The sequence below is a fragment of the Eleutherodactylus coqui genome, chromosome 2 (assembly GCF_035609145.1).
Source record: "Eleutherodactylus coqui strain aEleCoq1 chromosome 2, aEleCoq1.hap1, whole genome shotgun sequence".
Lineage (NCBI taxonomy): Eukaryota > Metazoa > Chordata > Amphibia > Anura > Eleutherodactylidae > Eleutherodactylus > Eleutherodactylus coqui.
Window position 1 is genome coordinate 191569357 of NC_089838.1, and position 18168 is coordinate 191587524.

At 41.8% G+C, this 18168-nt stretch overlaps 1 protein-coding gene across 3 annotated transcripts in view; it reads right to left on the reverse strand.

Annotated features, from left to right (window-relative positions):
* TASOR2 (transcription activation suppressor family member 2) overlaps positions 1 to 18168 on the reverse strand; it is a 63876-nt gene that overhangs the window by 41020 nt on the left and 4688 nt on the right. For 2 of the 3 annotated variants that reach the window (XM_066592125.1, XM_066592123.1), the window contains exons 2-7: positions 13961 to 14049; positions 11396 to 11519; positions 8174 to 8193; positions 7997 to 8096; positions 6920 to 7020; positions 2470 to 2573 (exon numbers count right to left, since the gene is read on the reverse strand). In XM_066592125.1, the coding sequence (XP_066448222.1) occupies positions 2470 to 2573; positions 6920 to 7020; positions 7997 to 8096; positions 8174 to 8193; positions 11396 to 11421 (351 nt within the window). In that variant the 5' untranslated portion in view covers positions 11422 to 11519; positions 13961 to 14049. The remainder of the gene's footprint in view (positions 1 to 2469; positions 2574 to 6919; positions 7021 to 7996; positions 8097 to 8173; positions 8194 to 11395; positions 11520 to 13960; positions 14050 to 18168) is intronic. The other variant, XM_066592124.1, reaches the window with a different exon arrangement.

Sequence of the window (18168 nt, forward strand, 5' to 3'; positions counted from 1 at the left end):
TTCCAAGTCATTCTGGCATTGCTTTTTCGCCATGCATTGTGCTTCATTTAGGCGGTTAAAAATAGGCCGGTGGAATTTGTGTATATTTATTAAAAGAGTCAGAGTTGGGAAAATTTTGAAAAAAAAAAAGTCATTTTTTCACATTTTCACTTTGACATCTCAAATATGTGCAAACATAGAAATTTTTAATAACATATATATTTCCATCTCTTTACTTTATTATGGATGCACATTGGAAAAAAGACTTTCGGTTTTTTTAACCATTTAGGAGATGTACAAATTTAACATTATTAACATTTTGAGGAACACTTTGTTTTCCTACACCAAGCCAAAATTGCAAAGGATCATAGGTGTCAGAATGATGGATAACCCCACAAACAACTGCCTTTAAAAGAAAAGAAAAAAACAAACACCCCTTAATGTATTAACTGAGGGGTGTCAGGAGTATTTTGACCCCACAGTTTTTCAGGAATTAATTAAATTTAGGGGAGAAAAAAAAATAAAAATTTCATATTTTTGCAAATACCGTATATACTCGAGTATTAGCCGACCCGAGTATAAGCCGAGACAATAAGTTTCACTACAAAAAAACTGGGAAAACTTATTGACTCGAGTATAAGCCGAGCTATACTCGAGTATATACTAGATTAAAAAAAAAACTCCATACTTACCTCCCAGCTGGCGTCTGTGTGACAAGCTGCTTGAATTCTCCCCGCTGTCATCCCCCGCCGTCCTCTCTGCTCGGCTCTGTCGTCTGTCAGTGCCGTGTAAGTAAGCGCTGTGGTTGGATTGAGTGCCAGCCAATCACAGCTGGCGCTCGATCTAATCACAGCGCTTACTTACACAGTACTGATGGCAGAGGATTTGAAAGCCGAGCAGGGAGAATTTTAAAGCAGCTGGATTGGCTGTGAATGATCGAGCACCGGCTGTGATTGGGTGGCACTCGATCCAATCGCAGCTCTTACTTGCATAGCGCTGACGGCGGGGGATGACAGAGCCGAGCGAAGAGGATGGCGGGGGATGACAGCGGAGAGAATTCAAGCAGCCTGCCGCACCGCTGCTGGAGACACAGACACCGGCTGGGAGGGGAGAATGGAGGTTTTTTTTTAAAGCCTTCCCTGACTAGAGTATAAGCTGAGGGGGGCTTTTTCAGCACAAAAAAAATGTGCTGAAAAACTAGGCTTATACTCGAGTATATATAGTATGTCACTTTAAAGACATTTTTTTTTCTATAATGCACATAAAATGAGAATTTTCACCCCGAAATGGATACCCGTTTGTCCTGTGTTCAGAAACATACCCATTGTGGCACAAATCTTCGGTTTGGATGCACAACGGGGCCCAAACCAAAAGCAGCAGCTGGTGGCTTTCAGAAAATACATTTTGCTTGAAGGTGATTTAAGCCTCCTTGCACACTTGTAGAGCCATTGAGCAGCCAAAACAATAGAAAACCCCCACAAATGACCCGATTTTGAAGACTAGACCCCTTAACGAATTCATCTAGGGTTGTACTGCGTATTTTGACCCCGCAGTTTTTGAATGAATCTAAGCAAAGTATAAGAAAATTATTACGATTTTGTTTTTGGCAATTGTGTCATTTTAAGAATCCGGGGCCTTAGGTACCTAAATTTCATCTCACCTCACGGATATGATTCATGAGGGAAAATGAAAACCTTTTTTTTTTTTAAAAAACACTTAAATTTTTTTTTTTTTTTTTACATGATTGCTGTTATCCATTGGATAGCAGCGATCACGTGATCGGGAATCGCGTACAGCAGCTCCCGGTGACAGCTTCCTGCTCAGGTCTTGCAGTACTAGAACACCGCAGGACATCAAGGAGGACAGGGGTGAGTATGCTCAGTTCCCCTTGCAGATCCAATCCGTAAGGGGAGCTGAAACTAACTTTTTTTGTTTTCCATTGACTTTCATGTGATCGCCGGCCCGGGATGACAGCTCCAGGATATCGGCTACCTCCGGTAACCGACAGCATAGGGCTGTCACGTCCAGAGCCTGCAGAAATTTAATCCTCATAGGATGCATGTTTTTACGTCCTCAGGGATTAAAGCCCAGTAGGCCAGGGCGTAAAAAGGCAATGAGGTGGTCACTAAGGGGTTAAGAAGCAAATGTAAATGAGCTCCTTTGATTAAAGAAATCACTTATACTTGCTTGCATATCTAATATGGCCACTATTACATGTAATCCAAAAGTGATGTCACATGACGCAGCAGCGAATGACGCGCTGCACATAGTAACATCGGCTGCCATATGGCTGTGGCATTTCTACCATTCTTTGCCCAAACAGGACATTGTCATTTGTCAACTATGCTCGGCAGTCAAGTTAACCATAAAGGACCTGTGGCGTTCTCGGAGTCAATTACTTGTTTTGAACAACTGAAAAATGAATGACCGACCGGACAAGTTCTTAAGAAAAGTCACTTTTTGCAATTGCTTTTTAATTCTTATTCTTACCAAATCCTGATCCTTTAAGTACTTGCACAACTTGTCAAGCTCAGACCCAACAATATTTGATGCTACAACAGAATAAAGGCTGTAGTAGATATTCCCACAAGATACTGCAGAGAGAGTAGAATATAATGAGAAACAATTAAAAAGGGACTATATCACTTTTTTTTTGCTTTAATTAAAACCAGATAGTGAAATATTTTCCATGTTTCTAATCAGTTTTTATTTTCTGATTGTAGAATTTTTCTTATTCCGTTGTCTGTACATAATGATAGGGGGGGGGGGGGTAGGTTAGCATCTTGTACTACATTAACCAGCATTAGGACAATTTAGAGATAATGCTTTATGGCAGCCTCATGGGCCATTCACACAATGGACAGGGGGGAACCCAATGATCGTATGGCAGACTGTTCTAGACATGTTCTGTGAGCTGTGCAGAGGTGGTTTTCCTGGGACGAGTTGTCTGGTATCTGCACCTGACAAGTCATACCTTGTAAAAGGGCCCTAAACTGCGTCAAGCCATACCCTCAAAAATGACTCTACCCACAAAGAACAGAGCAGAGGAGAAAGAAGTACAGCAATAAATGTCTCTTCCCACAAAGAGCTGTGTGGTAAGCCAAGAGAAAAAGAAGTGTTGTTGTAAAGACGAAAAGGAGAGCGGTGGTTGTGGGGGGATTCCCTATTGAGCTGAACAGAGGCCGCTGTCTGCAGGCCTGACACCACACGAGAGATGTGCTGTCTTCCAAGTGTACAAGTCAAAGATGTGTGATAGGATGTCAAGACTCTTCAGTCCTACAGAACATCACCCATTCCTACTAATACTTGGAGAGACAAATGACACTGCAAAAAAGGACCTTTCAACTATCTGCAGAGACTTTGAAGACCTTGGAAAGAAGGTGAAGGAACTAGGAGCACAGGAGGTTTTCTCATCCTTCCATCTTCTTATTCCATGGTCATCTGGGAGGAACAGGATTCTAGAGGTGAACAACTGGCTACGTCGATGGTGCCGTCAGCAAAGATTTGGATTCCTAGAGCATGGAGTGAATTACCTGTACGATGGACTGCTTGCTAGAGACTGGTTGCACCTTACAAAAACAGGTAAACATATATTTGGTGGACGCCTTGCTTCACTCATTAGGAGAGCTTTTAACTAGAACAATATGGGAAGTGAAAGACCAGGCAAAAATATACAGCTAAATAATACACTTGAGAACCTAGCTATTAGAAGTGGAAAAAAAGAACACAAGACAAAAAAATTCAGGAGGAAAGTAGAGGAGCAAGAGACACCGATCACAAACTAAAATGTTTCTACACAAATGTACAGAGCATGGGAAACAAGGGGCATTGGAGCTCCTAACACAGGAAGACAAATCCGATGTCATAGGCATCACAGAAACTTGGTGGAATGATACACATGATTAGAATACAAGGTTTGAAGGATACAACATATTTATAAGAAATAGACCAAAAAAAAGGAGAGGAGGTATTGTGTTGTATGTTAGGAAAACATTCATCTCCACCGAGATTCAAGCTTCAGAGCACGGTAGTTCTGTAGAAACTGTTTGGGTAAGAATACAAGGAGAGAACAACAGAGAGGACATCATTGTAGGCATTTACTATAGGCCACCTGGACAAGCAGAAGATATGGATGAACTCTTTCTACATCAGATGGCCAAGCTCTCAAAAAACCATGACATAGTGATCATGGGAGATAACTATCCAGACATTTGTTGGGAATCTCTCTCAGGTAAAAGTAATGGATCCAACAAATTCTTATCCGCTCTTGATGACAACTTTATCTTCCAAAAAAGGTAGAAGAAAAAACAAGGGGATCTGCTATCTTGGATCTAATTCTTACCAACAGGGAGAGAATGGTTGAGTGATCATGGTATACTTGAATTTTGGATAAAAAGGGGAGGAAACTGAGACCTCAAGGTTGGATTTCAGAAAGGCAGACTTTAATGAACTCAGAAAGAGGGTAGGAAGAATCCAATGGCTGGATGTTCTTAAGGACAAAAATGTCCCAAGAAGGTTAGGAAACATTACGAAATGGGATTTTCAAAGAACAATCATTAACAATCCCTAAAAGAAGGAAGAATGGGAAGCATTTAAAGAAACCAGGATGGATGAACACAGAACTTGCACACATGTTAATAAGGAAGAAAAATATGCTTATCAAATGAAAAGGGGGGGGGGATATCTAAAGAAGAATTTAATGCGGTCTGTAGAAACTCTAGGGCAAGTGTCAGAAAGGCTAAAGCTAATAATAAATTGAGGCTTGCAACAGAGGCCAAAAGCAATAAAAAAGGATTTGGGGGGTATGTCAAAAGCAAGAGAAAAGTCTAAGATGCTATTGGATGATTACAAGATGAAAATGGTAAATTGGTTAAGAATGATGTTGAGAAGGCCAAATTTTTAAATTCCTATTTTGTATCCATTTTCTCTTAAAAAGTAGATGGAACATCAACTAAGCTTCTCTGTGCTACTGGGGGGAAAAAAAGAATGCAGGCTATATATAAGCCGAGGGATGGGGAGGGAACACTTAGCTAACTTAAATGAATTCAAGGCTCAAGCTCCAGATGAACTAAGTCCTAGGATACTAAAGGAAGCAGTGGAGGTAATTGCTGAGACACTCGCCATAATCTTTGAAAATTCCTGGAGAACAGGAGAAGTCCAGGAAGATTGGAAAAGGAAAAATGTTGTCCCTATTTTCAAAATAAGAAAGAAGGTGGATCCAGGAAACTACAGGCCTGCGAGACTGACTTCCATACCGGGAAAGATTTTTGAACAAATTATTAAACAGCATGTATGCAAGTACTTGGATAAAAATGTTGTAATTAACCAGTGCCAGCATGGGTTTGTAACAAAAAAAGTCATCCCAGACAAATCTAATTTCCTTTTATGACAGAATCATCGACTGGGTTGATCAGGGAAATGCTATGGATATAGTATATCTTGACTTTTTTAAAGCATTTGAAAAAGTATTTCATACCATACTTATTGAAAAAAAATGACCAAATATGGGATTGACAAGGCAACTGTTAGGTATGATCGTACTCAAAGAGTTGTCATAAGTGGCTGCACATCTAAGTGGAAGAATGTATCAAGTGGGGTACCTCAAGGCTCTGTCCTAGGCCCAGTGTTGTTCAACATTGTTATAAATGATCTGGAGGAGAGAATTGATGGGAAACTGATCAAATTTGCCGACGACACAAAGCAAGGAGGGATAGCTAACACTAGGGGATACAGGGGGAGAGGGAGAGTATTCAAAAAGATCTAGAAAAGCTTGAACAGTCGGCAGCAACTAACAGAATGGTATTTAACGAGGAGAAATGCAAAGTCCTACAACTGAGCAAGGAAAATGAATAAAGCACATACAGAATGGGAGGAATTGGGCTAAGCAGCAGCACACGTGAAAAAGACTTGGATATACTAATAGATCATAGACTTTACATGAGTCAACAATGTGATGCAGCAGCCAAAAAGGCAAACACAATTCTGGGATGTATTAAGAGAAGCATAGAGTCTAGATCAAGTGAGGTAATTATCCCTCTCTACTCTTCCTTAGTCAGACCTCATATGGAATACTGTGTCCAGTAAAAAAGACATAGACAAACTGGAGCAAGGTCAGAGAATAGTTACCAAGATGGTGAGTGGTCTGTAAATCATGTACTATGAGGAACGGTTGAAGGATCTGGTAAGGTTTAGCTTGCAAAAAAGAAGGCTGAGAGGAGACTTAAGAGCTGTCTACAAATATCTGAAGGGCTGTCACAGTGCAGAGGGATCAGCCCTATTCTCATTTGCACAAGCAAAGACTAGAAGCAATGGGATGAAACTGAGAGGGAGGAGACACAAATTAGATATTAGAAAAAAAAATTCTGACAGTGAGGGTGATTAATGAGTGGAACAGATTACCATGGGAGGTGGCAAGTTCTCCTTCAATGGAAGTGTTCAAACAAAGGCTGGAAACACATCTGTCTGGGATGATTTAGTGAATCCTGCACTGAGCAGGGGGTTGGACCCGATGACCATGGAGGTCCCTTCCAACTCTACCATTCTATGTTTCTATGAGTAACACAGGTAAAACTAACAAATCACATGTCATTGTACTGTGGTATAGAACTATTACAAGGAGAGGAGGCTTTCCTAAATCTTGGAGAGCCATAAGGAATAAAGCAATAAAAGTCCACAGAATGGTGCATTAATATAACGTGAGCTCATGATACTTCACTTTAAGTGCTTACACATAACTAGATTATGTGCATTTGAAGCAGCTTTTAAAGAAAATACTACACTAAAATAAGTACATTAAAAAGCATCTGTAGAGTAGTTTACGGTGGTATTCAATCTTCTCTAGTGCATTTCTATTTTAGGATTACTTAATTTCGAGGAGGAAGCCAACGTTGAACATTACAACATGCTACCAGTTCCACATTAGACAATGCACAACATTTACCTTCTTGACCTGTAGAATCTGTCTTCTGGAAAAGGTCTCCTGGTAACTTTTTCCGTAGTTCAGACAACTGGATCACCTCTTTCAGTTCTAGTTTATCAGACCTGTTTCATGTAATTTAGCATAAGAATAAAAGTCACAGAGTTAAATTTATTTTTAAAGACTGTACAATAAATTCAAAATGAAATCAATGCTGTGATACAACACAAAATATTAAATTGCCAAACATTTGGTACAACATCACAGCCTACAAGTGGCATCCTCCTGCCAGAACACTAACTACAGCTGATCAGATTTTCTTTATCTTGGAAGAGACACATACAGTAATAGAAACATAGGATGTAAGGCCAAAAAAAAGACGCATGTCCATCCAGTTCAGCCTATTATCACCTCAACGGTGATCCAGAGGAAGACAAGAAAAACCCAAAAAATAAATAAATTAAAAAAATGGAGGTAGAAAGGGGAAAAAAAAAATTACTTCCCAACTCCAATCTGGCAATCCGAATTATCCCTGGATCACTGACCCTTCTAAAGTCCCACTTCCCTTCTCCAACCGCTGTCATTGGCTCCCATAGGAACCCATGCAGCGGCCGATGTATTCCGGCTCAAAAAATAGTTCCAGGACTATCTTTTGGGCCCGACGTAAAAATGCTTTTACGTCGTGGGAATACGGCTATGTGATCTGATGCATTGGAATCCAATGCATAAGATCGCAGCATATATCAGCCGACTGTGAAAATGACGGGCCGATATACGCTCGTGGGAAAGAGCCCTGAAGGAGTTGCCCAGGCACACACTTCTAACCAACTGGACGTTGGGCCAGTACAGACACAACTGCATCTAGGCTTGTACAGTTTCCAAGGCACAAATCCCATTGATAAGAATAGGATTCATGCCTGATATTTGCTTGGTGTCGTACAGACAACCCCTTTAAGCAGAAAATAGTAAAACGTCAGCAGAAATCAGAAAATTGAGTATATGCTCCAATACACTTTCATCTGTTAGTGTTAATGTGTGTAATTCTTCTGCTAAATAAAAATGGACATGAGATGTCAAAAAAGGAAGCCACTTCACACTTACAGTTGGGCTGGAATGCTGCAAGCACTTGATGCCTGTAAAGTAATATCGCATACCAACTGCTCACGGATATACAGCTGTCCTTTCCATGCATTATACTGCGCTAGAAGAAATACATTAGATACAAGTTAACAATATTCAACACATCTAAAAACACAGAAAAAGTAATAATTAACATACCTGCATTGTTCAACTGGAGCCTGGAGGGAAAAAAAGGAAATAGTCATAATGTGCAATTATCTGAAATAATTTATTTCAATTCATCTGAAAATTTGTGACTGTCCTGGATATTCGCCATGCAGGATTTGTTTTAAAATAGGAACTTAAGACTTGCAGACAAGATTTCTTCTTTGTATAGAGCTCCAAATTTACTAGATAGGAATAGGTTAAAAAAATAAAAATGAAAAAAATAAAAAAAAAAGGATTGTCAATAGGAAGGATTGTCTTTCTATTGACACGCAGGCACCACTAAGGTTAAGCCTTATTATTGAATTAAAAGGGAATCCATCACATCCCCACAAAACCATAAACTAATGGCCCATTTACACGGAAAGATGATCACTCAAAAGACAGTTTGAGTGATCACTTTGCTTAAGCTCTTAAGTAGCTAATTAGCTACTTAATAGTTTATTAGTGTGTAAATGAAGGTGACCGCTGTATGCAGAAGACAGTGGGAACGCTGTTATCTGCATACAGCTGCTTTGTTCTCAGAGCTATCAGCTTGTATCCTGCTGTGCTGATAGCTTCAAGAATAGCAGGAGCTCTGACAGTGCCGAAGTCAGCAAGTGGCACAAAAATCTAACTCTGAAGAGAGTCCTGTGCGCACTCACATAGACTTGTATAGGAGAGAGTGCCCATGGGACTCAGAAGAGTCAGATTTTTGAGCCGCTTGCAAACTTCAAAGGGGGACGCCGCTGGATCCAGGGAGCAAGAGAGTATTAAAAACAAAATGTACTCTAAGGCTGCATGTCCACAGGTGTGATTCCGCTGGCGAATCCCGCTGTCTGAAGCTTTCCATAGTGTTTGTAAGGAAAGCTCAGCCGCGGCGTCCACGAGCTGAGAATCATAGCAATTCTCCACTCGAGGGATTCAAATTGTAGCATGCTGTGATTTCCCGCGATTCTCCGCAGTGGGCCTATCTGTCAGATAGGCTCAGTGCAGAGAGTCGTCAGCTGTCTCCTGCTCCCCGTCGGCGGCTCCTGCAGCGGAGATCTGCCGCGGGATATCGCTACGCCTGTGGACAGGCAGCCTACCAGCACCATAACTTAGTTGTGATGTGACTGGTTCCCTGTAATGTATAAAACAGTACACACTTCGCTTTTAAACATCAGACAGACAGACGGAAGTTTGAGGCTATTAACTTCAAGCCAATCATAGAAACTGACCTACCCTGAGTTAACTAATTGACAGAGGAAAGTTATTTCTGATGACATTTAAAATAGTTGATTTCATGTTTGAGAAAATGTACAATGCAACTTTATTAGGGTGAAGTCACACGAACGTATATCGGCTCAGTTTTCACGCCGAGCCGATATACATTGTCCTCGTGTGCAGGGGTGGGGGGCGGGGGGAGGATGGAAGAGCCAAGTGCAGGTACTGAGCTTCCGCCCCCCTCTCCACTATTTGCAATGGGGAGAGGTGGGACGGGGGCGGGGCTAATTCTCTGAACTTAGCCCCGCCCCACCCCACCTCTTCCCATTGCAAATAGTGCAGGGGGCGGAGAGGGGGCCGGGAGCTCAGTTCCTGCTCCTGGCTCTTCCATCCTCCCTCCCTGCACACGAGGACAACGTATATCGGCTCGGCGTAAAAACCGAGCCGATATACGTTCGTGTGACTTCACCCTTAAGGAGGGAAAAAAAACTGTTTGACAGGTTGTATTGCACTTCTCTCAAAGGAAACCATAAAACTGGACACGAAAAATTTATCCTATTTCGATCAACTTTATTTTCCCAAATATGAAGCTGCTAAAAGTCTTATCGGTCTGTCTGCTCAACATTTTTCACATGGCCTTACATCATGAGCACTGTATCATCAAAGAGAATCTGCCAGGCCCCTTAAGCTGCCCAGCAGAGTATAGTGACAAATACACCAATTTCAGCAGTCTATCACTTATACCAATAGTGTTAGTGGATTTGCAAATCTTACTTTTGAAACTTTGCAAGGCTGGACATAAGCCCAATGAAGCTCCTTCATATTCATATATGCACCCTCCAGATGCTGATTGGCAGGTCATTCTGTGGATAAGTCATCTGGTAAGAGGAGGATGGGGGAGTGCGCATGTATGAATACAAAGGAGCTTCACTGGACTCATTTCCAGCCCTGCAAAGTTTCAAAAGTTTAAGATCTACAACCACCACTAAACCAATCAGCATTAGTGATACGCTGATTTCAGCAGTCTGTCACTAATTATATATATTAAACACACACACACACACACACACACACACACACACACACACCTTAGAGGACCTGACAGGTTCCCTTCAAATAAATAAAGTGCAATAGTAGTAGTCGGGCAGTGTATGAAGTTGTGCATTTATTTGGGCATTGTATGATAACATGACGTGGCAAGGTGTGTGGTATTATTTAGCCACTATATGGCATTATTATTTGAGTCCGCTATATATTCATATAGGCTTTGGTGATAATATACCATACAGAACTGAAATATTATCAATGTAGGATAGGGCTATTTATGCTTTATATGTGCGGTAGTACGTGACCTCTATCATCGTATTATTTAAGCACTGTAGGATGCTTTATTTGGCCAATGCATTCTGGTAGGATGTGCGTTTCATATAATGTTATTGTACTGCATAGGGAAAAAAACCCTTGGATCCCTCAGACTAGGTGCACACGCCATAACTGCAGGAACTTAGCACAACTCGCTTTGGACAGCACATAGACATGGACAATGCAACAGACAAGAACAGGACATGCCATGGGTTGTTTCATACCTCCATGTGCATGGCCTCAAGGCTATACTGGGCCGTATGTGGAATTACACAGACAGCATGCGGCCTGGCAATATGGCGTGTACACCTAGCCTTAGTGCTAGTATAATGTAACTCTCTGTTAGCATAGTACAGCAATATATGTTCCTGACACGGTTCATTGACATTTAATTGGATACTAAAGTACAGTATCCAAATAAGTCTATAGGTTATTGGGAAGGGGTTGATTTTAAAAGCATGGCCTATAAATTCAGTGTTTGGGAAGGGTTATAAAAATACTGAAAAATATTCTCTCAGCAAAAACCTCAGAGACATTAACAGCCAGAATATTCCCAGAGATATAAGCCCTCTTGGGGTTTTTTGCTTAATAGAACACTGTATTTTCATGAATGTAACAGCAAAGTTAAGAGTGCAAGTAATACTGTACACAATTGGTTTGAGTACTTACATATCAGAGTTCTCCAATACAAACATGCTTTCTTTTTTTAAACAATAAGGAACAGTTACAATACAGAAGGCAGACCTTGACTTATGAAGTCAGCTGCCATGGTGGAATCCGAATGGTTAAAAGCCTGAAGGGTAAAAGAGAAAAAAATTCCATGTGAGTTGTAGAGAAGTTGAGCACTTACCTGTAACGTTAATATTAACGGAGCACATAAATATACAGATATATTACTTCACAACGGTAGGAAAGCGGTTAAAAATAATGGTGTTCATACAAAATAACATATCAAGTGCAGCTGATTTATACAAGTTTTCTGCCACTTGTGTTTGTATGACTATTGTTTTAAAGAAAGGCAGTGAACCAAACTAGGTACAAGCTGACATTTTTCATGAACCCGTTTGAGATTCTCCAATAGGCATTGATGCTTTAGGAATACAATGCATGTTACCCTGAAAATTCTAACTGGTATGCCTTGAGAAAGGCTGGCAGTGTTAAAAACATCCCCATACATTTATATTTCACATATCTGTGACCTTATGTATCAAAACTATCAGACACAAATAATGGTGCAAGCGCCTTCTTCACCATAATAATAATAAAAGCTGAAATCCAATTACCATATATTTCAAATTTATAAGATGCACTTTTTAGCAAGAAAATATCTTGCTAATAAATCCTTGCATGTTATGGTCTGCAGTCAGGGGGGTCCAGTAGTGCCAGAACCCCCTGACTGTTTATTTATATGTTATGATGCTCATAAAAGCACTGACTGACTATCAAATTCACCGGCTTAGCGCTGACTGAGGAGAGACATCATGTGGCCAGATGTAAGCAGCTAGGCTATCCCAGCTAGTACACAATGCTATTTCTTCAGGGCTTGGAGTCCATCAATCATGCTGCAGAGTGTAGACAGGTAAATAGAAAATGTAATATTTACCGATATACACATTGCTCAGTTTCTCGCTTAAAGGGTTTTTTTCATTTAATCAAACAACCCCCCCCCCCCCCCCCCGATACTTAGCTATTCCTCCCCGGGCAGTCTTCTTACCACATCTTCTCCAGTCCCCCAGGTTACCTCACTGCAAGCCGGCTGGATCCTCTTCTTGTTATAGAGCGTCTATTCTCTGCATTCTTCTTCCGGCAGGTCAGTGTAGGTTATGTTCCTAGTAATGCAACATTCACTGCCTAGAAAGAAATGCCGATCTATTGCCGAGACTTTGTATGCACGCTGTCTCACAGTGAGAGATCATATACTAATGCAGAGACACAGTGCGCATGCAAAGTCTCAGCAATAGCTCGGCACTCCCTGCTAGGCAGGAAGGATACTGCAGAGAATGAACGCTTCGTCACCGGAAGAAGAAGAGTCTGACAGCTGGAGGTAAAAGGAGAAACGCTGGGGGGGGGCTGCAGGAGAAGATGCAGTAAGAAGACGACTGACAAGGGGGGAATAAGCAAGTATAGATTTTTTTTGTTTTTTAATGACAGTAATACTATGCTTTGGTCTTCGGCTGCCATTGTAGGAGTCAGAAGATTTGTGTGCATGACCTAATTTTATAAAGGTCAGATGGGTAAAGGTGCAAGACAAACAAGAAGTCTATGCATAGACTAGTTTGCCATTATAACATTTATGTAGAATTTAAAAGAGAAAAATAAGGTTAAATTCACATCTGTGCTAAAGATTCTGTTCTCCTGCTCCGTTATGGAAGCAGCAAAACCGTTTCCTCTGGATGAACGGATCCGTCTCATAACAGAACCAAACCCTGCTAAATGAACCCCATTGACTACAATGGGGTCTGTTCGGTTCCTACACCTGTCCAGCATTTTTACCAGACGTAAATGTCCTGCACGCACGACTTTTTAGTCCAGCATTTTATGCTGGATCTGCACCGGAGGCTCTAAATGCAGCCTCCCACACAGATGTCAATAAAGCCCAATTATGAATATTGCCAAAGCTCAAAAATCTAGTCGGTTATGGTAAAAAAAAAAAAAAAAAAAAATGTAAAAAATAAAAAATCGTGGCAGTATAATGAAACAATGATGTACAAACAAGGATATCTACAGGAGATCCGTCAGATCTCCTGACATGTCTGTTTTAGTAGATAATTGTATGCACCATGAAATAACAATGGCACACACACACTTAGAACGTTGCTCTATTATCCTTATTGGAAATGTCTATTGACAACTGGGTGTTACCATTCCCCTTGTCAATAGGGTGTTTACTCACAGTCTTACACAATTAGCGTGGATACAACAGTGTTGACAGTCTAGAGTATAACCCACTGACAAAAGGAAAAAACCAGCTACCAATTTATTCATCAAAAATCAAGCCATTTCCACTAATTTAGAACCTTTGTGAGACTGGATAATTCCGAATGAAGGAAAATAACAATCGTCCTGGGAAAGCATGGCACATGGGAACAATGTCAGACATAATTAGATCCTCTTCCTGATGCAGGTTTTGTGGAGCCATCATACAAATAAACTGTATTTTATGGTTTAAGAAAAACAAACAAACTAAGGATTGACAAAAATCACTAGAAGTTAATTAACAGCAAACCACTTTACCTGCATTAATGCATGGGATTTCTTAGAGGCCGCTCATACTGAACACGCTCCTATACCTGCAGAGTGGTCACACCGGCTCTACTGGGAACCTGCAACACAACAGGACCAACTGTGGTTAGAAGCACCAGCATTAAAGGTTCTCATACATTACTCTTTTCCCCAAAGATGGTGCGATCGAGTGGTCTGCTATACCGCTATAAAATGCATCAACGGGGGTCATAGCCTACTGAGAACCAAAGCACACCAATAGGATATAGATGGAGGTCTATATATGCTCACCACATCAGGATTCCCATTTTATCCTAAATAGGCACCGCAACAATACATCCATAATGTACAAACTAGTTTATTCTTGTTGCATCTCCCTCAGACTACACTTCATATCCTATCACATATACCATTTTCAGTTTAGACACATTAGTAAAGGGATGGTGCCAGGATTAAACATTACATTTCCCTATTGGTCCACATTAAACAGAACTATTTTTTAATTGGAATCATTTATTGAAAATGCTCCTAGATATTACTACTATACACTTACGGCGCCCCCTGGTGTTTTACACCCTCTCAGAAAATCCGCCTTATACATCCAGTGGGGATAAAGTGCTTCTAGTGGGCCAATCCCTACTAGCTGCCCTATGCAATAGCAGGAACCACTTCATCGCCCTGTACAGGGGGATCAAGGTGGTGGGATAAAGCTAAAATGTTCCCAAAAACAAATGTAATTTTTTTTAGCATGATCTAACAGAAAAATGTAATATTTACGGTAAATTTTGGGATAACCCCTCTAATGTATTGACACTCCCCAGTGACCGTTATGTTACAATGCTGGTGTGCTACATATACTGCATTATTTATCTGCCACACTTTACATGAAAGGGCGAGTTCACTTGCATCCCCATTGTTTACATCTGGATGTGCTTATGTAATTAACACGTTATTAAGGGGGTATTCCCAACATCACATTGGTGGTTAGTGCACTCTATGCCACAAAGCTTCAAATTTCATCAGATACAATATATTACCAAGAAGTTGCACTATTTACTAGTTTTTAGCCCCATAAAATCCCCATTTAGGCCCTCTATTTACTTTTGGTTGCCAGAGGATACGAGGATCTGGTAGTTCTTTGCTTGCTGGCCAAGCATGCGCACATTCGCTCCTATCACCTGCCATGTAAAAAGCCAATCTGTCATAGCCAGAAAACCGTGCATGCTCAGGTTTTAACCACTGCGGCAATGGCTGAGCATGCGTAGATGCTTTCCCATTCACCGCTATACTCTTTGTACAGCTGTGAGCGGGGAAAATTCTCACCTGGCACAGAGGTTGGGCAAACCGCGCATGCGCAGACAGGAGCTCTTTTCCTCTCTGCATGCTTTATCCAATGTCCATGTAAGGACCGCTCTGCTGAATTAGTGGCAGGAAAGCTGCGTGCACCCAAGACCATCCATTGAAACCACCAATGAGGAAAAGCAAAATGTAACTACGGATTGCTTTATCAACCTGCTTTGTGAACCCCTTTGCCACAAAGGTATGAACTGTGATGCCCCCATTACCCCCACTATAACCTTAAAGCTGTACCAAATCGCTGTTGGAGCTGCCGAAAGCTTGTAGCAATCAATCTAAAAGCTCCTGTACGGAGTAACTTGAAAGAACTCAATGCCATAAGTTACACAGACAGCCCCCAAGCTATCCAAAGTCAGAACGGGGTACAGACAGCTCCAGCAGCGGTCGTTAGTATGGAGAACATCGTAGTAAAAAGCATTTGCATTAGAAGGATGGATAATGTTGCTAAGGTGAAAATAATTATACTTAGTAACCCAGCCGTATAGCTAGCTACATGCCGGTCCCAAGCCCGGATAAATGGGGAGGGGTGGAGAACGCAATGGCAAACTAATCCACTATTTATGCCCAAATACTTCATGGATCCCAGCCGGACAAGGATAGGAAAGCAAGTAGAACGATGATCCATAAAGGGACCAAAAGTCGGCCTCGACTGAACGGATAATCATCAATTATACTTGGTGCAGTAGACACTTACTAATGGAACAAGGTTTGCACCTGTCTCTGCAAGCCATAGTGCAGCCATACACAACTGTCCCTACTCTAGGAGGAGAGGCAGGCAGCATACAGGAAAGGACCAGGTAGGAGAGAAGAGCTGTGCTGCTGGGAAATGGGAGTGCCTAAGCAGTCACATGTTACTACTGCAGGATCGCCCAGTATGACGATCTACGCAGTGGGAGTACAAAGTAAGTTCATCTCTACACATTTCTGTTTATTGATGCATGTTATGAGGCCACAGCGATTGTGGTTGATATATCAGATTGAGAGATAACCCCCTTTATGGTCCTGACTAGAGATGAGCGAGCATACTCGCTAAGGCAAACTACTTGAGCGAGTACCTGCCCGCTCGTCTCTAAAGATTCGGGTGCCGGCAGGGGAGAGTGGCGAGTTGCGGGAGTGAGCAGGGGGGAGAGAGTAAGAGAGAGATCTTCCCCCCGTTCCTCCCCACCGGCACCCGAATCTTTAGAGACGAGCGGGCAGGTACTCGCTAAGGGCAATGCTCGCTCGAGTAATTTGCCTTAGCAAGTATGCTTGCTCATCTCTAGTCCTGACCAAAAAGGTTTTTAAGCTTACCCATACTTTCAGGCGACTTTTGCACTGACATCGTGACAGCATGCTGAAAAAACAACCATGAGCCTTATCAGGAGTTCACAGCAGGATACAGCTGATACTACTGTTTCATCTGTATCCCGCTCCCTGAAGACAGGCAGGGTATGAAGAACACAGCTATCCAGATGTGTTCATCCCCCACTCGGAGCGCTCGGCTGTATAACATCTCATCTACCAAGGCAGATTGAAGCAGCTTGTCAGAGTAAATGGAGGGAGGGGCATTTATCTCCAATGACGTGTGTTACAAACTTTCTTATACTAGCCTGTACTACAGATGTATACAAAGTTTGTTGAAAACTCAATGACAACTTAAGGCTAGGTTCAAACCACGATTTTGCCTTGTAATGCTGGGTTCCTAGGTTCAAATCTCATTAAGGATAACACCACCTTTTTTAACAACTTTTACAAGCAAAGCTACTGTGTTTCTCCAAAAATAAGTCAGTCTTATATTAATTTTGCCCCAAAAGAGGCACAGTGTCTTACTTTCAGGTGGGGGGGGGGGGGTGACATCAGTGAGTGGCTGTAATTGGCTCATCGGGCGCCGGCTGTGATTGGTTGGCTGGGGTTCGATTAGCCAATCACAGTGCTTGCTTTGCAGGAGGTGGGGTATTCAAAGCCCCGTCACCAGGAAAAAGCCAGCTGTCAGACAGGGAGGACACAGTTTGTCGCAGTGCCACCGAAGACCATCGGGACGCCGCGGACCAGGTGAATGCAGATTTTTTTTTATGCAGGTTAGCCAAGTCTTACTTTCGGGAGAGGCCTTATATTTCAAGCCTCCCCCGAAAACCGGGGGTAGGTCTTATTATCAGGGTAGGTCCTATTTTGGGAAACACGGTAATGACTGAGCACCACACTTGTTTTTTTATTACCAGAAAAAAAAATTACAGACATCACCCTTGGGCTTTCTACAGACGGCCCGAATTTGATATTGGGCCGTGAAACAGCCCGATATCCTGCTTGTGCGATGTACCAGCAGATATGAGTTTTCCTGTAAACAAAAAAAAAAAAAAAGTCTCCCATCACTTCGGTGAGTTCACATCGGAGGATCGGCAAGCGTTTCCCATTGTTTTCAATGGGAGACCTTGCATCGCACTTGTGTGCACATTGCATGCTCTGCGATGCATTTTCCTGTCTCATTGAAAATGGGTGATCTGTTCCGAGGGAACATCCAATGATAGGACATGCAGCGATCTTTTCCTGTGATGCATTGTGGGGGAAAACAAAACAAACAAACAAAAAATACAAAAACAAAAACCGGTCATGTATTTGTGCGTCTCACAATGCACTAATCTCGCGCAATTTTCACAGCCATGTGAATTCGGCCTTGGTTAGATTTGAACCTTCAACTTCAACACTGCAGGGCAACAGTGCTATAGACGGAGCCACCATGCTTGTTCTTCTTTCTCCTTTGGAGAACAAGAAACACACACAACAATGAAATACATAAAGATGTTGTCTTTGGTCAAATTTGAACCTGGGACTCCAGCGCAGCAAAGCAACAGTAGTAATGACTGAGCCTCCCCCTTTCTACTTCTTCC